This window comes from Saccostrea cucullata, unplaced genomic scaffold (genome assembly GCF_032062105.1).
Source record: "Saccostrea cucullata isolate Sc308-1 unplaced genomic scaffold, CSIRO_AGI_Scuc_v1 ctg4302, whole genome shotgun sequence".
Lineage (NCBI taxonomy): Eukaryota > Metazoa > Mollusca > Bivalvia > Ostreida > Ostreidae > Saccostrea > Saccostrea cuccullata.
Window position 1 is genome coordinate 2,039 of NW_026931401.1, and position 26,079 is coordinate 28,117.

Consider the following 26,079-nt stretch of genomic DNA (forward strand, 5'->3'; position numbering starts at 1 on the left):
TTGACGGGCATATCATGCTGTGGCGCGGCACTTTATTCTCATTAGCTAATCATAGCAGATGCTTGAAATTTTATCACACTCTTTGTTGAGGCATGCCATATGGTGGGATTAATTTTGATATGAATCTGATGTCATCTTCATATTTTTCTGTGCATCTGCCTGTAATTGAACTTGTGTATATTAACATGATAGTGCTTATATCAGAGCGGGGGTATTACTAGTGAGCATTGGCTCACAGATTTCTTGTTTAGGACTCAGCATGATATACAATTGTTTACCTGTAAACATGCCTATTGAGACAGCATGATATACAATTGTTTACCTGTAAATATGCTGGATTGAGACAGCATGATATACAACTGTTTACCTGTAAATATGCCTGATTGAGACAGCATGATATACAATTGTTTACCTGTAAATATGTCATTGAGACAGCATGATATACAATTGTTTACTGTAAATATGCCTGATTGACTTGTTTCAGATTCATCACAAGACAAGGACAGAGTGACATCCAGAAAGTAGGACCTTGTCTTGACCTTTTTATGTTTTTGACCTTTTCTTCTGTATAATGTGCTTCGGATATAAAACTGAGACCTTTAAATACACCGAATACTGTCAACAACTTCATGATGGTTTGAGTTGTTTTTCATTGTTTTCAGTAAAATCAAGATGAGCACTTTGTGCGTAAAATAATGTTACCTAGCAATGTTTTTTTAAAAATACTGTAGACGTACTTTTTTCCACGGGGTCATAATTCCATGGAATCTCAATTTCTGTTTAATCCGCCGGTAGAAAATTACGCGGATTTTCTAGATTGTCACTATATTTGCCTTACAATTATATTAAGTACGCTTGGACAAATTTCCGCAGAAAAATGATGAGCGCGTCATAGCGTAAATTAATACCACGCGGAAAACAGTACTTATACAGTATATAAAAGTATATATTGAAACGCTTTCAAGTCTTAACAATCATTAATATCTGGGTAGTGAGATGAAGCCCCAGGAGTTATTAAGTCTGTACCTAGACATGTTACCTGTGAATATCAAATGACACTATTTATAGAATGTCTTTTCCCCACAGTTCAGATATAGCATAATAAATTAAGTTAAAGCTAATTTGTTTTCATTTGTGTTTACAGAGGAGGAAAAAAAGAAGACAAAAATGCCGGAAAACATTTAACAGGTAAAAATGAGTGGAGACTAGGGCAGTATTAATTTAACTCTTTCAACACTGAGTAACTTCTATCAACCAACCCCTGGTACACTGAGTAACTTGGGGCCTGACTAAACATTTCACCTTCCATCACAAAAAATACTATAACTTCTTTATTTTTTTGAATATTTTAATAAATGACACATCATTAGAAAGGTGAGGCATTTCTCTTTTAAATGATATAAATTTTAGATATATACAAAATTATTTATCATGTCAAAAACACTAATAAAATTCATAATTACATTTTATAACGGATCTTATGCAATATTTAATAAATTTGCTGCTATGAAGTTTCAAAATCTATTATGTTCTTACCATCGTTCAAAAGAGAAATTATTTGCAAGTAAAATGATATGCGATATGTCAGAATTTATTGAAAAGTAAGTCCATAATTATTAATAAATAAAACAGTGTGTTTCAGGACATCGGAAGAAGTGGACGTGGAAAACATCCTCTGTTTAGGAGCCTTGATATTCCGATTCCGAGTCGAACTTTCTCCGATAAGATTTCACAACATTGCTAATAACTCATATTTTTGTTGTTTAGAAACATCTATAATGTCTAATTCCCTGATTTTATTAAATCTTTCATCGCCAGAAGGATCGGACATTTCGTTGTTTACCGCCATTTTGCTTTCTTCTTCGTTTTCTTTACTAATCATCTAATTTTCCTTATTTTTTCGTGGTTTTCGCCATGTGGTCCACCATATTTGTTAACGGATGTTTACATCATCTACCCATAATTCATAGCGAAAGATTTTGCGCAGAGAACACTTTCTATTTCTAAGAATAAATGTTTTGCTTTCAGTTTAGTGTATCAAGTACCGATGTATCGGTCTACCGTGTTCCAAGACAAAATTTTATCAGACCGATGTATCGGTCTACAGTGTTAAAAGGGTTATGGAATAACTGTCTTATTTTTCGATTTCATGATGTGATCAATCGATTGGCTTGCATGAAAATCTGGCATTTATGCTTAAATTTTCACACAAGCCAATCGATTGATCATCGTCACTAAATTAAAAAATCTGACAGTTATTCCGGACATTTACATGCTTTGATTCCGCCAATCCACATGCTCCAAGCCTGGCTTCTGTCTAGCTATTTGTTCAGCCCTGCACGTGATTTTTAGCCGGGCTTATTGCTCAAAGAGCAATTGCCGGCTTATGTGATCCTGTTCAAGGCAGGATGTTAACCCCATAGTCACCATTTTAAACTTACGTGCAAAAATATAGTTCTCTTACTCTCAACCGCTTTTGAGATAATACAAACGCTAAATAAAGCAACAAAAATAAAACGAAGTTTTATCTATATAAAATAAACATTAGTAATGACTTTGAAAACTTCATAAGTCAAAGAACATAGTTCATTAGCTTAAGGATTTTTTATCATCAGTGTTATCGTAGTTCTCTGCACATACGAGGTAAAGCAGGAGAGGGAACCAGACTGGCCTACATTTAGCTGCGGTACCAGATTAATTCTGATTCTGACAAAATCGGACCGTGGTGTTAGGATTGAAAAACTCACTGTCAGTGTCTTATCATTTATATTGATCGTTTTAAAATAATTTTTTCATCAGAATATAAACGAGATTCATGTAAGAAATCCATTCTACTCTGTAAATGAGCCCGGCTCTCTCTACTTCTGAGTACTTTGATTTTTTAACCGCGCCAAAACATTGATAGGGAAATAAAGTACATTTACAATTTGTAATTTTATATCGGACAAAGACATTGGAAATGTAAATATATATAGATACGCATCGATATTCAAGAATCATACCGTATCGAAAAATAACTTCCAATACGTATCACGCAGTCATTTTTCTTCTAATTCTGTGAAAAAAGATGGGAATTTTAATCACTACACATTATATTTAACTTTTTAAATTTAAAACTGACCAATAAAAATAATCATTATGGACATAGCAGAACCTATATGATTATTACAAAATACATACGAGGGCCGATGAAAAATTACGCGGACTGTGCTATTTTTTACTCTTATATACGTCATATAGTTATAAAATTTCACAGAAATATGTATCTTAAAGATTCCAATAAATTTTGGGCAAAATTTCTGTATTTTAAAAAAATTCTAAAATTATCGGTATGTTGATATCGTTGATGGAGAGGTACGGCGCACGACAAAAAAATTGAAGCAAAAGCATGCGGATTCAAAAATTAAACTCATTGATTTTCTAAAATTCGCGATATTTTTCAACAATTTTCTCAAATGTACCTTTAAATTGTTCTATTATTCTGTATTTAGATTTCGGACGTAACATTTGAAGTACTAACAGAAGTATAGTGATTTTTCTCTGATGCGATTCCCGTGAAAACGACTGTGAAAATGACGTCTCCTGAATTGACGGCGCACCACACTTTTGTTAAAATATGTGTAATGCTCGAGATATCCGCAATATAGATCCAAAATATGCATAATAAAACATGTAGTAAACTAGGCTACTCGTGACATTCACCCACAAATAGCAAATTGAAATTTTAGACAGTTAGACCTCTGTAAAAAGGCTATACGGGAGGACGGGAAGAAGATTATAGACGAAAAGTTAACTTTATCCAAACTGTAAAGAACGTGATTGAGAGTCACCAATATCACACTATATCTCATAAGTAGTTTTTGGTTTTAAAACAAAAAAAATAGAATATTCTTTACTTGTTTAATATATGTTAAGCTTGACAAATAATGGTGTTTTGATGTTGAGTAGATAAGGTAACTCAAACTATACAGGTACTCAAGGGAAAATGTTGAGAAAATGAAAGCTCGATCACATTTTTTTATAATGCTTGTGACGTCGAAGATTTTGCTGCGCCGTGACTTAATGGTATATCCTTAAAAATCACTCAAAATTAATACCAATTTACAAAATTTTGATATGAAATTTTGAAGACCATATAAGTAAAGATCCTTTTATATTATTTGTGAAATTTTGCCCTATTATGTCCTCAAATATTTCTTCTGTGCAACAAGTCCGCGTAATTTTTGAACGGCCCTCGTACTAGATGATTTTATTTTAACATGCTGATTTTTCAGTCATTAAATGTTTTAATTTGAAGGGTTATTTGTAATAGCATTGAGGCAAGAACTTTGAAATGGATTATAAAACACTTTGTCTTTATAAATTCATGCATTAAATGACTTTTTTAATGAACTTGTTTAAGAATCAAATATATTGCATATCGCTTTAAAGAATATTGTATTGTATCGAAATTTTTTTGCTCAATATACAGCCCAAGTGAAGTGGCATGCCTTATTAAGGGGAGAGTAATTTATTGGTTTCAGAAAGTTTACCAAAAATTAAAGTGTTATTATCAGAATTTGTAAAACTGATAATTAAAGTTTGGATAATCAATAATGCTTGATTTTGACATTTGTGTAATAAGCTTGATTTTGACATTTGTGTAATATTGATAAAGCTTGATTGTGACATTTGTGTAATATTGATAAAGCTTGATTTTGACATTTGTGTAATATAGTTGTTTATTTTTTGTGTAGATTGGACTATGGATGAGTTTAGATCTCTCTTAGACTCGTTGGAGTCATCCATTAAGCAGCCCTCCCCACAACACAACAGACTGCCAGAGTCAGTGTGGGAGGAGGTCAAGGTCGAAAATCATTCTCCTGATGTTTGCAGAGCTGCCTGGACAAAAATTTGCCATGTGGTTTGTATCTAAAACTTTGATTTTTTAAGTGACTAAAGTGTTGGGGACAGAATTCCATTTTGCACCTACTCATCCTGATTGTGTTTTAGGATTAAATTTTACTTACTGAAAATCATAATGAGCTGCTTCCACTCGTTTCACCATGGCTTTGATATATGATCTTGAAAAAGGAGCACAATCTCTCTGATTTTGTCATTAAATCAAGTTCTTTTGTACCAAGCACTGAGCTGCAACAATAATACCTTTTAACTAACTACATGAGTAATTTTTTATAACAAATATTTTTGTAGCCTTTTTGATCAGTGCAAAACTTGAAAAAGTTAATGTTTTGTTGTTTTTCAGTAGTTCTATTTGTTGATTATTTTTAATAACCACTTTCTTTATCATTGATTTTAGACAAAGACCCACATGAGCCTGCAGCAGATGATTGATGTAGCTTGGGACTTGATGGAGAAAAACAAAAATGTCATCAAGGTCAGTTTTAGTGAGGTCAAAGGTCACGGCTGTAACAATATCATTCTTTTAATTCAGCATGAGGAATATGATTTTTTAGGTCTATTGCTATCCGCTTTCATCCGTCGTCGTCTGTCGTGCGTCGTGTGTTAACATTTGAACATTTTCAGCTTCTTCTCTGAAAACACTGAACCAATTTCAACCAAATTTGGTATAAAGCATCTATGGGTGGAGGGAACAAAAATTGTGAATTTAATGGTCCCCGCCCCCCTGGGGCCTGAGGGATGAGGCCAAAACCACTAAAATTAATGAAATCTTAAAAAATCATCTTCTTTACTCCTGGGCTTCAAGCAGTCAAACTGTTGGCATGATTGCAATCAGCACTGAGTCCTCAACCAAAATTGTGAAATTCATGGCCCCTGGGTTAGAGGTTCTGTGGTGGGATGGGGCTCTATTGGTTATATAGTGAAAATGCATTAATTCTTTGAGAATCTTCTTTTCTGCTCCTGGGTATTAAATAAAGTAAATGTACTTAGTTATGATGAGCAAGAGTGCTTCTTACAGAATTGCGAATTTTATGGCCCCACGGTCAGGGGTTCTGGTGTTAGGGCAGGGCTCTATTGATTATACAGTGAAAATGCATTAATTCTTTGAAAATCTTCTCTGCTCCTGGGTATTAAATAAACTAACTAAGTACATAGTTATGATGAGTAAGAGTGCCTTAACCAAATTTGTGTATTTCATGGCCCTTTTGTCAGGGGTTTTGCCATTTGGTGTAAGGGGGGCGCTATTTTGATTATATAGTAAAATACATTAATTCTTTGAAAATCTTTTCCTTTGCTTCTGGATACAGGTAAACTTCGGTATCTCGACATCGGATATGTCGACAACCTGGGATATGTCGACGTCGGTCCGCGGTCCCGGCATTATTTACTATATAAATGATTTGCAAAAACTCTGATATGTCGACCTCGGTAATGTCGACTACCTCGCTTATCTCGACGTATTTCACAGCCCCAAGAGCAAAATTTACCTGGTATATGTCGACATCAGTGCAATTTTCTGTTTTACTTAACCTAATTGTTTGTCAGCTGGTCAGTTTGTCACCTCGTTTATCTCGACGTCGTAAGAAATTCACACCTTTCCCACCCATGTTTTGACTACATACTGCTCTGTAAAAATGTATTTGTAGAGGAATCCCAAGCCCCCTCGGAGTCTCCAATACGTTAATTGTTTAATGTTCAGCTTGGGTAATTATCATTGGTAAATCTTCTCAATTCTGCGTAAATGTACAACCGTTTATTTGTGTCGAAATCTAACAAAACTTAAACATTTTGTTTAAAAAAAATGTAACTGAATAACAATAAATAATATACACATTGGATTCAATTTAACTTAAAAATTGTGGTAAAAATGCATTAAACATGAATAAATCAAACTTACGACATGCACGACAATTGCATCAGCCGTAATGTGGATGCATAGGTAACGTTTGTTAAATGCCCAATTCCATTTAAATTTTGGTTTGAAAATGAATTGAAAGTTCATGATGAATGATTATGAAATAAAAAAAAAAAGATGTGAAATGAAATTTTTTTAAAAATATGCGCATTAATTTTTTTTCCGTATCTCGGAAGTCGACTTTGCACCGTTCCGGTTCGGAGTTTATAAAGCGCATTTCGAATCCTGTTCTGACCTAATGGCTGCTATTTATGGCACGCGGATCGAATGCTGGATTGAAAACGGTTTCTAGTGAAATGAGAAGATTTTGATAAAAAAGAGAGCATTTCATGAATAACATTTGTGAATAACTTCTTTAGATTTTCTAATAAATGTAGAGGGATAGCTGAAACAAACGACTTACAGTCTAAATTGAAGACATATAGGTACCTGTAGGTACACGTCTGTTCAGTTTAGGTCTTTGGTTTTACAATGCAGTAAAATTAAGGACGTCGAGTCTCAACTCTGATATCTTGACACCTCGGATATCTCGACATTTTCCGACTGTCCCGTCGATGTCGAGATAACGAAGTTTAACTGTATTATGCAAATGATTCAAGTATATACAGTGTGGTGCCATAAGTGTTTCACGTTATCATCACGTCAAAATTCAGTGTTACAAAAAATCCACTTACCTTACTATTGTTGATTACAGGCTTCTGATATTCTTTTAGGATTTGGTTGCATGACCTTTAGCTTTAATTACAGCATTTAGTCTGTTTGGCAAGATTTTGTATAAACCCTGTTTATACACTGGGCTGAGGGATGTACAGATCTGCAGCACACAGTCAACAAGTTCTTGCCTTGTTTTGATGTTAACTTGCTCCCTTGAAAGTTTAATTTTAATTGATCTCCATACATTTTCTATGAGATTTAGGTCTGGTGATTGAGATGGCACACTCTAAATAAGGGATATTATTTTGTTGTTTCCATTCTATAGCCCTAGCTGACATGTGGGCAGGACAGTTATCCTCTTGAAATATCCAGGGGTTGTTACTAAAATGTTTGACAACAACTCGCCACAAATTATTATGTAGAAGGGTGATGTACTTATCTGTGTTTAAATTTCCATCTATTGGTGTAAGTAAGCCCACTCCTGAATAGCAGATACAGCCCCAAAACGAAACAGATAGGCGGACTCCACCATTACGGACCGAACGTATTCCGAGGCACTCCGGTCTCCATTTTTCATCGGCCTTTCTCCAGACATAAACTTTTCTGTCCGTTCCAAACATGACTTGAGTTTCATCAGAAAATATGACTTTTTTCCAGTTTTGATCCACAGACCACTGTCTGTGATCTCGACACCATTCAACACGCTTTTGTCTGTTCACATTCGAGATGGTAAGAGTCTTGGCAATTTTCCGACGATTATAATTCAAAAACTGCAATCTACGCTGATCTGATCGTTTTGACAGTGGATTTGGTATAGATCTATTTAAATTCTGATGTTAAATCACTCAAACTTTTCCTATATCTTTCATTACGAACCTGTTCAAGACGCAATCTGACTGATCAGTCATACATTTTGGTCGTCCGCTTCAAGGGTTATTCGTGACACTTTGCCGCATAGAAAATCTCTCCCAAAAACTTGGAGATTGTGGAGCGGTCATATACTGTAATTTTGGCTATTTCAGATTTGTTTCTACCTTCGTCATTAAGACGCATGATCTGTTCTTTTAGAACTGAAGACATTCACGACGATTTGCAGCCATGATTATTTATGCCTGCTAGGATATCTAAAAATAGCCCCACGTGCACCAGGGGAATCCCGAATGACGTACATAACTTCTATTTTTAGGTCACCTGAGTTTACTCAGGTGACCCTATTGCTATATATTTCGTCCGTCGTCGTTCGTCGTGCGTCGTTCGTCGTGCGTTAACATTTGAACATTTTCAGCTTTTTCTCTGCAACCACTGAACCAATTTCAACCAAATTTGACACAAAGCATCTATGGGTGAAGGGGAACAAAAATTGTGAATTTCATGATCCCTGCCCCCTGGGGCCTGAGGGGTGGGGCCAAAACCACTAAAATTAATGCAATCTTTAAAAATCTTCTTCTTTACTCCTGGACATCAAGCAGTCAAACTGTTCGCATGATTGTAATCAGCAATGAGTCCTCTACCAAAATTGTGAAATTCATGGCCCTGGGGTCAGGGGTTCTAGTGCTAGGGCGGGGCTAAATAAGAAGTTAGTGAAAATGCATTATTTCTTTGAAAATCTTCTTCTCTGCTCCTGGGTATTAAATAAACCAACTAAGTACATAGTTATGATGAGCAAGAGTGCCTCTACCAAAATTGTGAATTTTATGGCCCCAGGGTCAGGGGTTCTGGTGTTAGGGCGGGGCTCTATTGATTATATAGTGAAAATACATGAATTCTTTGAAAATCTTCTTCTCTGCTCCTGGGTATTAAATAAATTAATTAAGTACATAGTTATGATAAGCAAGAGTGCCTCTACCAAAATTGTGAGTTTTATGGCCCCAGGGTCAGGGGTCCTTGTTATAGGGTGGGGACTCAGTTTTACAAACCCTCCGCTCAAGGTTTTGAATTTTCAGAAAAAATAAAACAATTTTTTTCTTTCCGATGTCAAATTTGAGTCGGATCGAGATTTCAAATTTACGAACTCGCACTTCCGTTTTTACGATGAAACGGTGGGTAAATAAAGCTAGATCTGAGAAGATAGATTGGTTTAGTGTAAAACCCATCGATAAGAGTGCCATTCAAAACGTTTCACCCGTTCAAAGGACAAATAAAATGCTGACGACTTTGTTGCACAATGACATGCTGGTGAGATAATTATGTATTCGTTTCAAAAGTAACTGTAAATTATTTTCCTCCCCCAGGTTTTAAACTGCCCGTGGTAGCTATTGCATATTGCCAGGGACATTGTTTAGGTCTCTGTTATAGCTTACAGTCTACGCACCATTCTTCAGAAAAGGGTTGCTTATGCATCAGATGTAATGAATAAAACTATGGGAGAAGTGAAGTCCATTTGAGGAAGAAATAAACAATAACCTGAAGAAATAAAAAAAATTCAATTATTAAAAGGCAAGAATATACAAATATATACAGGCATGTAGTATCATTTGTATCAGCCAGAAAAATTATTTTACACTTAATTAAAAAATGTTGACCCTACTCCCCAATACTCCCTGTCTGTTTTATGATAGGAATTATAATTTTAGGCATCAAGTAAATTTTAGAACAATGTCTACACATTCACTTAACACATATTAAAAAAAATGAAGATATATTGAAAGACTTTTAAAGAATTGATTTTTTAAAATATATTTGGATCAACATCACAAAATTTATATAACTGGCCCAAACTGACAGATGATGAAATAAGCAATTAAATCTTCTACTTTCCTATTTGTAAGCATTATGTGTCCAGTGGTAAGGAGCCTATTAGGATAGCATTAAAAAAGAATGTACAAATGTTAATGATTTATCAAAAAAAATTTTTATTTCCTTTTCCTTCGGCACTTTTTTATTCTCATGTTCATAACTAAACCAAAACATAAAAAAATGCTGGCCTTATAATGAAGGGGCTCTTTCAAAGTAGATTATTTCAGGGCTGCTGGGTCAGGGGTACCAGGGGGGTACTTTGACTAATAAAATAAATTAATGCTTTGAAATCTGCCCTTTGATAAGCAATGGTGCCTTTTCCAAAATTTGTGAATTTCATGGCTTTTGGCTTAAAACACGAACCAAATACAATCGCTGGAAAGTTGTTACATGATACTCAGGTGACCTATAAGGCCCGTGGGCCTCTTGTCTTATATCCAAAATTGATTATAGAACGATGTATAATATTATAGAAAACAGAGATTAAAGTTGAAAGATAGTTTTAATTTTTCTTCAGTAATGTGTAACCGTGAAACACTTATGGCACCACACTGTATATATTTATGATGAAGAAATGTGCATCTAGCAAAATGGTTAATTTCATGCCCCCTGGGTAAGGTGTATCGAAGGGGGGGGGGGGGGGGGGGGTTACAAAGTCTGAAAATAAATAAATGCTTTGAAATCTGCTCTTTGGTATTAATCACCATTTATGATGAAATAAAACTTATGATAAAATTTCCAGAATTTTGAAATATATGGCCTCAGGGTCAGTGGTTCCTTTGGGGTGGGGTGCACAACTGGTTATAAAGTGGAGGTGCATTTTCTCTGTTACTCTGATCTACCTCTGGGTTTTAAGTAATCAAAGTAAGCAAGCAAAGTGCATAGTTATGATAAGCAATGGTGCCTCTTTCAAAATTGTGAATTTCATGGCCTCTGGTTTAACACACGAACCAAGTTCAATTGTTGGAAAGTTGTTACATGATACTCAGGTGACCGGTAAGGCCCGTGTGCCTCTTGTTTTTTATGTGGCTAAGGGTTTTTCCTCCATATTTGGCCTAAAGGGAGTTATTTCCCCAGGTTGAAAAGTAGGGGGTGGTATATAATATCAATATGGGTGTTTGTCCATACATGTTAGTTATTCTTGAGGGTAGCCATCCCTTATCCACAAGTTCTACCTTTTTTTCTCTTGATGAGTAAAAAAAATTGCCTGACAATGATAAAAAGCTTGAATATTTTTTTTTCCTTCATAAATAGAGGAAATTTATTGTGAAATGTTCAGAAGATGTGAAATATGGTTTTACTTTGGTATTATATGCGATCTAAGTGGTCATAAGAATGATGAAATTCAGTTACATTTCCCATTTGTGCTTGCCATGCACCCAATGGGGATTTGGATTTGCCCCAGACCCCAGCTGATTTTCCCAATTTTCAAAGAAAGGGTAGTTTCCCCCAAATCCTAGATAAATCCCCCCCAAAAAAACTCATTCCTATCCTCTGTTTTGTTACAGATACTGATAGGAAACAAAGATCCCAATGTAAGTTCAATGCTCTATTTTTCTTTTCTTTTTTAGCTCACCTGAGCTGAAAGCTCAAGTGAGCTTTTTATCACCCGGTGTGCCGTCCGTCCGTCCGTCCGTCCGTCTAGCTGTCCGTCCGTCCGTCCGTCTGTAAACTTTTCACATTTTCAACTTCTTCTCAAGAACCACTGGGCCAATTTTAACCAAACTTGGTACAAAGCATCCTTGGGTGAATGGGAATTTAAATTGTTAAAATCAAGGGCCAAAACCCCTTCCAAGGGGAGATAATCAAGAAAATACGAAAATAGGGTGGGGTCATTAAAAAATCTTCTTCTCAAGAACCACTGGGCCAGAAAAGCTGAAATTTATGTGGAAGCATTCTGGGGTAGTGTAGATGTTAAATTGTTAAAATCATGACCCCCGGGGGTAGGGCGGGGCCACAATAGGGAATCCAAGTTTTACATAGAAATATTTAGAAAAATTTTTAAAAATCTTCTTTTCAAGAACCACTGGACCAGAAAAGCTGAAACTTATGTGGAAGCATCCTTGGGTAGTGTAGATATTAAATTGTAAAAATCATGACCCCCGGGGGTAGGGCGGGGCCACAATAGGGAATCCAAGTTTTACATAGAAATATATAGAACAAATCTTTAAAAATCTTCTTCTCAAGAACCACTCGGCCAGGAGAGCTGAAACATATGTTGGAGCATCCTTTGGTAGTGTAAATATTAAATTGTAAAAATCATGACCCCCCGGGGTAGGCTGGGGCCACAATAGGGAATCCAAAGTTTACATAGAAATATATAGAACAAATCTTTAAAAATCTTCTTCTCAAGAACCACTGGGCCAGGAAAGCTGAAATTTATGTGGAAGCATCCTGGGGCACTGTAGATATTAAACTGTAAAAATTATGACCCCCGAGGGTAGGGCGGGGCCACAATAGGGAATCCAAGTTTTACATAGAAATATATAGAACAAATCTTTAAAAATCTTCTTTTCAAGAACCACTGGGCCAGGAAAGCTGAAACTTATGTGGAAGCATCCTTGGGTAGTGTAGATATTAAATTGTAAAAATCATGACCCCCGGGGGTAGGGCGGGGCCACAATAGGGAATCCAAGTTTTACAAAGAAATATATAGAACAAATCTTTGAAAATCTTCTTCTCAAGAACCACTTGGCCAGGAAAGCTGAAACTTATGTGGGAGCATCCTTGGGTAGTGTAGATATTAAATTGTTAAAATCATGACCCTCGGGCATAGGGCGGAGCCACAATGGGGAATCCAAGTTTTACATAAAAATATATATAGAACAAATCTTTTAAAAAGATCTGCATCACCCAAGTTACTAAGGTGAGCGATGTGGCCCATGGGCCTCTTGTTTTATTTACTTTTATGTTAAAGTAATAAATAAATTCTAAATGAAAACAATTAATATAACATATTGTTTCTAAATATTCCATACTTTGCTTTTTTTCAGTTTCCAAATGCCCCTTCTGTTCATCGGTGAGTAAGGATTTATTTCATATAAGCATTTATCTATATGTGTATAATGTGATTAAAGGTGCAGACACAGATTTGAAGTTAATATTTTCTCAAATTTTCTGTACAAGATCACAACTTATATATCGCAATAGCTGTCAGGACACCCTAAGCTTGATCAGTGATTACAAGATTTTTTTCTATTTACAATTTTATATAAAAAGAAATATGTACAAATATACAAGTTGAAAATAAAAGCATAATTTCAAAATGTCTATTCCCGTTAGTCTGGGACCTTGCTCCTATAGCCGTCCATGTCCATTTACTGTGTTTAACGGTCCATGACCTACGGGTACCACGCCCTTGCACTACATGCCACAACATCCCCTCTCATCCAATCCAATCCAGTCGACGTCCCGTGCCAATCCAAAGCGTCTTAAGCATCCACAATGCTGACAAAACCAGGACATCCCCACACACGGCCTCGGCCTAGCGTACTACGTCCTCGTGTAGTCGACCAGGTTGCCACCGCCGACAGCACCAAACTTTCGTGTAACACATCATAAATGTTTACACATATAGTTTTTCAAACATACAGTTTTAACTAATATATATCACACTGTTTCGTACTGTAGCAAAATAATGTACAATATAACTTTACACTCTGAGTAATAAACTTGTATCATTACTTTATGCTTAAACTCACGGCACGTGCACGTGGTAACATTTCCCGTATACAATTCAGAACACCTCTCGTGGATAAAAATAGAATATGCTCAATTGATATAAACACTGCATTACTTTTCAATATAATAAATGTAAAATAAATTGCACTTACCCTGATAAGAGATTCAGTTACCACGAATAAAACTATCTAACCCTCCATGGACGTGAAACTACTTTCACTGGTCAAGGAAAACATGCGCCACCCAAGACAAACCAGCAGACTTGTCGAAATTTTTAAAACGCTGTCAGACATTTGGTCTGACACAGTCGACTGTTTTGTCGGACCAGTCAAACTTTTGTCAGACCAGATACTTGTACGTCATTTTGATGCTGGTAAAATCATATGAATAAAAGCACCAAAATGTCCTTTATTTTTTCAATAGCCTTCAATCTAACAAGTTTCCTTTCTTGGGATAGAGAGTCTTTAACATAGACATAAATGACAAGTTTTATGACTTTGCTATAACAAATTTACTTAGCTAGCGTCAACATGCTGCGTACGCGGCCATTTTTTTCTGTGTTTGTGACCTTGAACTACGCATCCCGATCCCGACCTTTATTAAATTTGCATTACGCTCATTTTTTTCAACGGTCATCTGGATTGACGTTTTCTTAAATGTTATCGGTCCAGACAAATTTTTACCGGCCTTGCCGACAGGACCGACGGATTTCGACAAGTCTGAACCAGACATCACCTTATATAGAGACTGGCCAAATAATAAATCACCTGAGCGTCATTTATAATGGGGCTCCTTGCAGGATAAACACTATAATACAAACAAGGGTCACCACAGGACAATACTAATAAAATAGAAATAAATATACTTATGTCAAAATCAACATTGATTGTGACAATAGCATTTCACATGAAAATATATGCAAAAACTTATTTCATCTAAAAGTTAATTGAAACTTCAAATTTTTGGACAGGTTTGATTGACACATCCTTGCACTTTCACAAATTTTAAATTTTATTATTAAGGCTCAAGAAAACTGGCAATCTTGTTGTGAATTAATGAAAAATATTAAAACTATAATCCAGAAAATTCAGAGTAGAAATGTTCGAAAGCAAAACATACACACAGTATATTGTCAGTCCGTGCAGTTGTGGTGAGCAGACTTTAACAATTGAACACACCCCACCGGTGAATCGTAAACCTTAACAGTAACAGTTTACCGTTTACAAAAATTGTGTACGTTTCACAGATGTGTTCAATTTGCTAAACTAAGTACTCAACACTAAGCACGGAATGACGATGCTTGTGAAGGGGTTTTGCTTTCAATCATTTTTATTCTGAAGATAATTATTTTTCTTGATTAATGTTTTACTATTTTTCATAAATACACAACCAGATTGCCACTTTTCTGAAGTATTAAAGAATAAAATTAAAATTTTTGAAAGTGCAAGGATGTTTCAATCAAACCCATCCAAAAATTTAAAGTTTGAATATATGTATTTTGGATAAAATAAGATTTTGAATATATTTTCATGTGAAATGCTATTGCAATACATAAGATGTGATATTTTACAGAAAATATTAACTTCAAATCTGTGTCTATGCACCTTTAACCCTTTCGATGCCAAATAACGTTACGACTATAACGTCAAGGATGCCGTACTATGACGTCAACCAAGACGTAAAATAGTTGCGTCAGGAAAAAAAGCGTCAGATTGATAATGAAAAAGCACCTGTTTAACCAAGGTAAAAGGATGTAAGGAAATCCTTATAAAAGAATCATATTTATTCCATAATATTAATACAAACAAGGGTCACCACAGGACAATACAGTAAAGTAAGCAAACATTAATCCTATAGCTAGCAATTGCAAGGTAAGACTTTAGATAGAACAAAAGAGACTCCTACTCTTTTTTAAAATAATAATTATACTAAATGTTATTAATTTATAACTGCCGTATACGAGAAAACGGACCCTTATATAACCTGGTACTTTTTTAATGCAAATATGCATAACTTAATTTCTTTTAAATATATAATTTATATCATTTTTCTAGTATTTGATGAGAATTTTAATAATTAAGACGCTTCAAAACAAAGTTGGCATGACTCAATGATAATGTTACGGGTCTCGAACTCAGTACGTTTCTAAACATTACCAACATTTTTAGGTACATCTTTATTGTGTTGACACAATGCCTCTCCCCAAATACCATGAAAAAAGAGACAAGTCCAGTCCAAAAAAAAGGGCACTTTGGGCCATCCCCTCGCAAAAAAAAATCGATTCCGATATAATAGAATAAATATTACTTTAATGTAAAAGAAGGACCCATGGTGTATAAAATTGTTCTTCAGGGTAAATCATAAATAAAATCTTTTCTACTACCATGCGGAGAAACATAAAACACCAGGCTCATTTACATAATGAAGTACTGTTTTGAGAAAGTTTATTCCATATTTCAAAATTAAAAAATCATTAATTATATCTATATTTATTGGGTTTTTTTCCCTTCAAGTAAATCAGACTGTATCAAACGCAGTAATGATATTAATGCTGCTGAACTGAGGAATAAAAGACATTTATGAGGATTGCCGATTACCGCTAGCGTACTCCTAAACCTACGTCATAATTTAACGTCAATGTAAAGAAATATGACGTCATATTTAGACCAGTACCAATTTATACTGAAAGGAAAAAGAAACGCATATTTTACTTTTAAATTTAATCAAAACTATTATTTCGAAAATGTTTTCCAGTATTGTTATCAAACATTTTAATTCATCTTTAATCTACAAGTTACCAAAATCTTGTGTGACTTTGACTGATAATTCCTGAGTTATTGAAATTGATATGTCGATACCCCCCAAAATTAAAATAAAAATTCTCATCATCTCCCTTGCACATTGGTAACAGCCTTGATTTTCCTGTGCATTGAGTTCACCAGAGCATTTATCTTTCTCATTTGATTATTATTCAACTCTTCCGACAATAGTCTTAATGGTTGATAGAAGCTGTATTATTCCAAAGCCAACAAATCCCCCCGCCAAATGAGTGCCACGAATTTTCATTTTAGGATAGAATTTACAGAATCCAGCTGGTTTGGTACACGTGAATGTTTGTGAGAAAGTCTCGACAAACACTGGCTACATTTTCCCAGTGTGAACATGCTAAAAACATTACACACACGACGCGTACGTGCGCGTGAGAGTAAAATTGACCTAAAAGTTGCCAAGCTCGCGGACCAAATTAGAGCAGAGAATTTCTGTCAATTTTAGGGTGAAAATATTGGTATGATAGTTTGCTGTATAAATATCGGTTTCAGTGATAATACCTTGACAACAACCGAGGTGACATGATGAAAAGCCCTGTCTTGATGTGACGTTGTTTCGCGTCAACGTCACCGCCATGGTTGGTTGGAAACCTTTTAATTTACTCTCTGACAACTGAAAAACCCTTTTTTGTTGAAAAGTTTAAAACAAACTGCACAGCAACATCTTGTTGCCTTTTTATTCACTTACGCAATTCAATTACTGGAACCAGTGTAACTTCCGTCAGCCATACCATGATTGCACGAAATTTATACTGATTGCAAATGCGGAAAACGATGTCTATAACTCCAACGCATCGATTAGCACCACAAAATGTGATCATAAAATTGTCATCATCAACATGCACGTGTTTTTGGCTTTTTATCATTTCCCCTACGTGACACCATACATTTCATGGTTGAGTAATTTTGACCAGCAATTTTAGTGCACAGTAATCAAAATACATATTTGACCAATTTTCATAATTTTCGGCCATATAGTTAAATATATATCGCTATTATGCTATTATGCGTTTCTTTTTCCTTTCAGTATAAAAATAAAGGCCTATACTTGTGTCAAAATTTAGATATTACTGTATTTAATTTAAACTGACATAAATGATAAATAAATGAAAAGTTAAACATGCATTACAAAGCGACATTTTTGTCGGTTTGGCGTTGACACAGTAAACGACATTTTTGTCGCTTTGGCGTCGAAAGGGTTAAAGCATGTCTTAATTTAGTTTTGTGAATAAAGTTAATTTGCCTTGTAGGCATATTCTGTGAAGAACATAGTTATTATTCATGTTGGAATGGTCTTTATGTTTTTAGCTTGTTCTGTCAATTTGAAAATAATTTGATGAACTACAGAATAATCAATCAAACATCAAAACCAAGATTTTTTCCTAACTCACAATTACTGATGAAAACAAGTGATTTTACTAGGGATGGCAATATTTAATCGGTTAACCGGTTACTCGGTTGGCTCATTCTTAATCGGTTAGAAAATCTGTAATTGGTTAGTTTCTCAGGCACCGCTGCATCAGTTCAAAAACGGTCGCATTTATCAATTTTATTGACATGTTGACATATCCAAGTTGAAAAAGAAAATCGAGTTATTCCCCTTTTCATAAATGCTAAGAGAAATGTTTTATTAGAAAAACAATACATTATTTCTAAATTTTCAGTATTTTATTAATTAACTTTAAAATAAATGTTTGGAGTAACATTATTTAAAGTTGAATACATATTACAACCAATTTCAGAGAACAAAAATTAAGAATTGGTAGATATTATCATTTTATTGAACAAATGGCTTAGAAAAGGTGTTAAACCTGCTTCAAAAAAAAAAAAAAAAAAGAGCCTGCCTCCCGCATTGAATTCTGATTTTTTTGGCCTGAGAAACTATTGATTAATTTTTTTTGGCCTAATTGGTCAATTTTTGGGATATTACATGTATTTGTTGTTTAAACACCATGCCATTACCAAGTCTGTCCTGCATTTCTTTAATTATTTTAATTAAGTAATTGATTAGCAGCGTGAACTGATTATAATGTGTATCTTCCCCCCGCTGTTCATTATAATTACAATTTACCTATCCAATCATTATACCCCACACAACAAATTGCGTGAGGTATAATGTTTTTGACCCGTCCGTCAGTCAGTCTGTCAGTCCTGTTTTTTGTCAGTGCAACTCCTCATAAAATGCTGCACAGAATTTCGTGAAACTTTGCAGATATTTAGGACACAATGTTTAGATGTGCATATTACCAAGAAATTCCAAAGTCCTTTATTTTTTCTGGTAATTTCTACACTTTTCGACTTAGATTTTTGGCTATATCTTGAATATAGAGATGAACAGTTGTCAGCACAACTCCTCATAAACTGCTGCACACAATTTTGTCAAACTCTGCAGATACTTAGGACACAAGGTGTAAATGTGCATATTACCAGGAAATACCCATTCCTTTATTTTTTCCAGGGATTTCAGCACTTCAAGTTTTGGGGGAGCATGGGGTATGTGAGCTTGCTCACTTTTTCTTTCATTTTATAAAAAAAAAAAACATTGTAAATTAAGCCAGAGTTTAGACTTCATATTGAATATTGTGAAAACGCAGAATGAGTTGGACATTTCTTCTGATTTTTAAAAAAAATGTATCTGAGACTTGCATGTCTTATGGGTTCTTGTATAATATAAACAGTGTTCTGATAAATATGAACATATTATTTCTACTTGTAACATCTTCTTAGCCTTGTTTATTTTAGGAGAGCTTACAATGATGAAAAATGCACAAAAGTTTTGATTTGATTAACCAATTAATCGGTCGGAAGGTCATGCGGATAACCAATTGGCAATCCTGTATTCGATTGCCATCCCTAGATTTTACAATATATTTATGTATATGAAATGAATTAATCTTTAAGTTTTATTAACTGCTTTATTGTAGCAATTTTAAAGTACATGAACGTTAAAGCATGAGCAGTTATGATTTAATTATTTAAAAAATAAAAGTACTTGTATGTTTCAGACTGTTAACAAATGCTTGTAATTTAAATTATACATATCAAAAATAAAAGTACTTGTGTGTTTCAGATCATTAGTAAATGTTTATAATTTAAATTATACCTATCAAAAATAAAAGTACTTTTATGTTTCAGAGCCAACAGTTATAACCTGTATACCAAGCGCCGTTTGGAGGAAACGCCCAGGCCAACATTCAAGGAGATCGCAGAAGGGTGGAAGGTGCTATCAGAGAGGGAGAAACAGGCGTTTGCTCTGGAGGCAGAGAAGGTAAGATCAGGGCTGTCGTAAAACAGAGAAGGTAAGATCAGGGCTGTCGTAAAACAGAGAAGGTAAAATCAGGGCTGTCGTAAAACAGAGAAGGTAAGATCAGGGCTGTCGTAAAACAGAGAAGGTAAAATCAGGGCTGTCGTAAACAGAGAAGGTAAAATCAGGGTGTAGTAAAACAGAGAAGGTAAGATCAGGGCTGTCGTAATACAGAGAAGGTAAAACAGAGAAGGTAAAATCAGGGTGTAGTAAAACAGAGAAGGTAAAATCAGGGCTGTCGTAAAACAGAGAAGGTAAGATCAGGGCTGTCGTAAAACAGAGAAGGTAAAATCAGGGCTGTCGTAAAACAGAGAAGGTAAGATCAGGGCTGTCGTAAAACAGAGAAGGTAAAATCAGGGCTGTCGTAATACAGAGAAGGTAAAACAGAGAAGGTAAAATCAGGGTGTAGTAAAACAGAGAAGGTAAGATCAGGGCTGTCGTAAAACAGAGAAGGTAAGATCAGGGCTGTCGTAATACAGAGAAGGTAAGATCAGGGCTGTCGTAAAACAGAGAAGGTAAAATCAGGGCTGTCGTAAAACAGAGAAGGTAAAATCAGGGCTATCGTAAAACAGAGAAGGTAAAATCAGGGCTGTCGTAATACAGAGAAGGTAAAATCAGGGTGTAGTAATACAGAGAAGGTAAAATCAGGGCTGTCATAATACAGAGAAGGTAAAATCAGGGTGTAGTAAAACAGAGAAGGTAAGATCAGGGCTGTCGTAAAACAGAGAAGGTAAAATCAGGGCTGTAGTAAAACAGAGAAGGTAAAATCAGGGCTGTCATAATACAGAGAAGGTAAAATCAGGGTGTAGTAAAACAGAGAAGGTAAAATCAGGGCTGTCGTAATACAGAGAAGGTAAGATCAGGGCTGTAGTAAAACAGAGAAGGTAAGATCAGGGCTGTCGTAATACAGAGAAGGTAAAACAGAGAAGGTAAAATCAGGGCTGTCGTAATACAGAGAAGGTAAGATCAGGGCTGTAGTAAAACAGAGAAGGTAAGATCAGGGCTGTCGTAATACAGAGAAGGTAAAACAGAGAAGGTAAAATCAGGGCTGTCGTAATACAGAGAAGGTAAAATCAGGGCTGTCGTAAAACAGAGAAGGTAAAATCAGGGCTGTCGTAAAACAGAGAAGGTAAAATCAGGGCTGTCGTAAAACAGAGAAGGTAAAATCAGGGCTGTCGTAAAACAGAGAAGGTAAAATCAGGGCTGTCATAAAACAGAGAAGGTAAAATCAGGGCTGTCGTAAAACAGAGAAGGTAAAATCAGGGCTGTAGTAAAACAGAGATGGTAAAATCAGGGCTGTAGTAAAACAGAGAAGGTAAGATCAGGGCTGTCGTAATACAGAGAAGGTAAAACAGAGAAGGTAAAATCAGGGCTGTCGTAATACAGAGAAGGTAAAATCAGGGCTGTCGTAAAACAGAGAAGGTAAAATCAGGGCTGTCGTAAAACAGAGAAGGTAAAATCAGGGCTGTCGTAAAACAGAGAAGGTAAAATCAGGGCTGTCGTAAAACAGAGAAGGTAAAATCAGGGCTGTCATAAAACAGAGAAGGTAAAATCAGGGCTGTAGTAAAACAGAGATGGTAAAATCAGGGCTGTCATAAAACAGAGAAGGTAAAATCAGGGCTGTAGTAAAACAGAGATGGTAAAATCAGGGCTGTCATAAAACAGAGAAGGTAAAATCAGGGCTGTCGTAAAACAGAGAAGGTAAAATCAGGGCTGTCATAAAACAGAGAAGGTAAAATCAGGGCTGTCATAAAACAGAGAAGGTAAAATCAGGGCTGTCGTAAAACAGAGAAGGTAAAATCAGGGCTGTCATAAAACAGAGAAGGTAAAATCAGGGCTGTCGTAAAACAGAGAAGGTAAAATCAGGGCTGTCGTAAAACAGAGAAGGTAAAATCAGGGCTGTCGTAAAACAGAGAAGGTAAAATCAGGGCTGTCGTAAAACAGAGAAGGTAAAATCAGGGCTGTCGTAAAACAGAGAAGGTAAAAGCAGGGCTGTCGTAATACAGAGAAGGTAAAAGCAGGGCTGTCGTAATACAGAGAAGGTAAAACAGAGAAGGTAAAATCAGGGCTGTCGTAACACAGAGAAGGTAAAATCAGGGCTGTCGTAAAACAGAGAAGGTAAAATCAGGGCTGTCGTAAAACAGAGAAGGTAAAACCAGGGCTGTCGTAATACAGAGAAGGTAAAACAGAGAAGGTAAAATCAGGGCTGTCGTAACACAGAGAAGGTAAAATCAGGGCTGTCGTAAAACAGAGAAGGTAAAATCAGGGCTATCGTAAAACAGAGAAGGTAAAATCAGGGCTGTCATAAAACAGAGAAGGTAAAGACAGGGCTGTCGTAAAACAGAGAAGGTAAAATCTGGGCTGTCATAAAACAGAGAAGGTAAAGTCAGGGCTGTCGTAAAACAGAGAAGGTAAAATCAGGGCTGTCATAAAACAGAGAAGGTAAAATCTGGGCTGTTGTAAAACAGAGAAGGTAAAATCAGGGCTGTCGTAAAACAGAGAAGGTAAAATCAGGACTGTCTTAAAACAGAGAAGGTAAGATCAGGGCTGTCGTAAAACAGAGAAGGTAAAATCAGGGCTGTTGTAATATAGAGAAGGTAAAATCAGAGAAGATAAAATTAGGGCTGTCGTTAAACACAGAAGGTAAAATCAGGGCTGTCATAAAACAGAGAAGGTAAAATCAAGGCTGTCGTAAAACAGAGAAGGTAAAATCAGGGCTGTCATTAAACAGAGAAGGTAAAGTCAGGGCTGTCGTAAAACAGAGAAGGTAAAATCAGGGCTGTCATAAAACAGAGAAGGTAAAGTCAGGGCTGTCGTAAAACAGAGAAGGTAAAATCAGGGCTGTCATAAAACAGAGAAGGTAAAATCTGGGCTGTTGTAAAACAGAGAAGGTAAAATCAGGGCTGTCGTAAAACAGAGAAGGTAAAATCAGGGCTGTCGTAAAACAGAGAAGGTAAAATCAGGGCTGTCTTAAAACAGAGAAGGTAAAATCAGAGAAGATAAAATTAGGGCTGTCGTAAAACAGAGAAGGTAAAATCAGGGCTGTCGTAATACAGAGAAGGTAAAATCAGAGCTGTCGTAAAACAGAGAAGGTAAAATCAGGGCTGTCGTAAAACAGAGAAGGTAAAATCAGGGCTATCGTAAAACAGAGAAGGTAAAATCAGAGAAGATAAAATTAGGGCTGTCGTAAAACAGAGAAGGTAAAATCAGGGCTGTCGTAATACAGAGAAGGTAAAATCAGGGCTGTCGTAAAACAGAGAAGGTAAAATCAGGGCTGTTGTAAAACAGAGAAGGTAAAATCAGAGAAGATAAAATTAGGGCTGTCGTAAAACAGAGAAGGTAAAATCAGGGCTGTCGTAATACAGAGAAGGTAAAATCAGAGAAGATAAAATTAGGGCTGTCGTAAAACAGAGAAGGTAAAATCAGGGCTGTCGTAATACAGAGAAGGTAAAATCAGAGCTGTCGTAAAACAGAGAAGGTAAAATCAGGGCTGTCGTAAAACAGAGAAGGTAAAATCAGGGCTATCGTAAAACAGAGAAGGTAAAATCAGAGAAGATAAAATTAGGGCTGTCGTAAAACAGAGAAGGTAAAATCAGGGCTGTCGTAATACAGAGAAGGTAAAATCAGGGCTGTTAAACAGAGAAGGTAAAATCAGGGCTGTTGTAAAACAGAGAAGGTAAAATCAGAGAAGATAAAATTAGGGCTGTCGTAAAACAGAGAAGGTAAAATCAGGGCTGTCATAATACAGAGAAGGTAAAATCAGAGCTGTCGTAAAACAGAGAAGGTAAAATCAGGGCTGTCGTAAAACAGAGAAGGTAAAATCAGGGCTGTCGTAAAACAGAGAAGGTAAAATCGGGGCTGCCGTAAAACAGAGAAGGTAAATCAGAGAAGATAAAATTATGGCTGTCGTAAAACAGAGAAGGTAAAAATTAGGGCTGTCGTAAAACAGAGAAGGTAAAATCAGGGCTGTAGTAAAACAGAGAAAGTAAAATCAGGGCTGTCTTAAAACATACACAGCTTATATTGTGGTGAACTAACCAGTCAATATCTACATCCTTTGAAAATACATTGTATTAATTGTACATCAAGTGAAGCATTTATCATCTTTGTGAAACTTAATATTCTACAGAGGTAGAAAATATCCAAATAACAAACATTTCTATTTATTTATTTATAGAATGTTTTGATATTTGTCTACACTGGTTTCATTTATTTCAGCTGAACAAGGAGGCAGAGAGAAACTTGGAGAGGTTCCTGAAAACTCTGCCTCCAGAGAAAAAACAACAGTTTTTATCTGCCAAGAGTGTTAAATCAGCTAAAAAAGCCATCTCTGAGGTAATATTACCAGCAGCAGTAAAATGTAGGAGGGATGTGGCAGCAACAGTTGCATACACAAGTCATTTGTCAATTTTATAGCATTTTTATATCACTTCAACAAAGTTTGGGAAGCTTATGTGATACCTTGGCGTTGGCGTCGGCATCCCAGGTTAAGGTTTTTGGAGCATTTTTATTTTTATGTACTTTTGTGCCCTATTTTTTATCAGACATGTATGGAAGATGCTTCTAGTGTGTTTTATGGTACCAGACATGGTTCAGATGCTGCAAATTTCAGCAAAGGAATGACCAAGTTAATGTTTCTCTAGCAGATTAACATTTTTGGTGCAGTTTTTGTGTAGGTCTCACTTCCAAGTAACTATGAGCCCTATGATGACCAAAGTTGCATGCCTTGGGTGATACACTTCCAGGCCTGCTTCAGATGCTGGATCTGATCTACATTTTCCAGACAAACAAGCAGGTTAATGTTTTTTGGTGCATGTCTCACTTGCATGGGTGTTACATCTAAGGATGCATACTACGAGGCTTGCTTCAGATGCTGGATCTAATATAAATTTTTCAGATGAGTGAACAGGTTAAAGATTTTTCTACAGGTTTCATTTCCCAAGTAGATATAAACAGTATGTTGACAAAACTTGCATGGATGATACATCTAAGGATGCATATATACTACCAGGCTTGCTTCAGATGCTGGATCTGACTTCAATTTTACAGATGAGTGAACAGGTCAAAGTTTTATGATCCTAAAGCTAATGATCCTGACTGACTTTGTTGAGGGTTTTTTTCTGTTTTCTATCTTGATAAAAACAAAACAATACCATAAATATCTTCATTGTAATTGAGAAGAGCTTTTTTATATATATATTTTCAGTTTGATGATGCTCCAAAGATACACCAGTAAGTGTACACATCTCTTGATTTAAATCAGGTTTTCTTGTTACATCACTGTGAATTTAAAATTGATCATCTCTGACATCTGATAGAAATTAATCAGGGTAAAAACCGGTGAGTAAATTTATATCTTCTGTGTTTCAGAGCAAATGGCTATAATATTTTCACCAAGGCAAACAGAGACGAAGACCCGAAAATAAGTTTTAAAGAAATTGCGGAAAAGTGGAAACAGCTTTCAGAGGGAGAACGGAAAACATATACAGAGGAAGCTAAGAAGGTAATCAAGCTAGCTCATAAAATCAAAGCGAGAATGACAGAAATAAACAGAGGAAGCTAAGAAGGTAATCAAGCTAGCTCATAAAATCAAAGCGAGAATGGCAGAAATAAACAGAGGAAGCTAAGAAGGTAATCAAGCTAGCTCATAAAATCAAAGCGAGAATGGCAGAAATAAACAGAGGAAGCTAAGAAGGTAATCAAGCTAGCTCATAAAATCAGAGTCAGAACGGCAGAAGTAAACAGAGGAGCTAAGAAAGTAAACAAGCTAGCTCGTTCAACCTTTTGTAACATTCAGGTATTGCTATTGCATGTGATGAGGATTCATGAGCACTATACGTTACAGACCAATAATATGACTTCATCAAGTTTGGTTTATGAATTGGGATTAAGATCTCGTTGTATTGTTTGTTTTTTTTTAGGTCAATGAGCAGTCCAGACTGGAATTCGAAACATACAGACAAAATCTGACACCAGAGAAGCAGGCCAGATTCAACAAAGAGTTTGAGGTAAGACTGTAGGATAAAAGACTGATAGGGACACAAGCTGTAACTGATAGA

At 35.8% G+C, this 26,079-nt stretch overlaps 1 protein-coding gene across 1 annotated transcript in view; it reads left to right on the plus strand.

The window, feature by feature from the left end:
• Positions 1–484: 484 nt before the first annotated feature.
• LOC134232521 (nucleolar and coiled-body phosphoprotein 1-like) overlaps positions 485–26,079 on the plus strand; it is a gene marked incomplete at its 5' end in the record, with an annotated part of 43,132 nt that continues 17,537 nt past the window's right edge. The window contains 12 exons of the mRNA XM_062714499.1: positions 485–521; positions 1,145–1,188; positions 4,737–4,903; positions 5,300–5,377; positions 11,716–11,742; positions 13,201–13,226; positions 19,852–20,001; positions 20,394–20,442; positions 24,239–24,355; positions 25,227–25,252; positions 25,391–25,523; positions 25,942–26,028. Of these exons, the coding sequence (XP_062570483.1) occupies positions 485–521; positions 1,145–1,188; positions 4,737–4,903; positions 5,300–5,377; positions 11,716–11,742; positions 13,201–13,226; positions 19,852–20,001; positions 20,394–20,442; positions 24,239–24,355; positions 25,227–25,252; positions 25,391–25,523; positions 25,942–26,028 (941 nt within the window). The remainder of the gene's footprint in view (positions 522–1,144; positions 1,189–4,736; positions 4,904–5,299; positions 5,378–11,715; positions 11,743–13,200; positions 13,227–19,851; positions 20,002–20,393; positions 20,443–24,238; positions 24,356–25,226; positions 25,253–25,390; positions 25,524–25,941; positions 26,029–26,079) is intronic.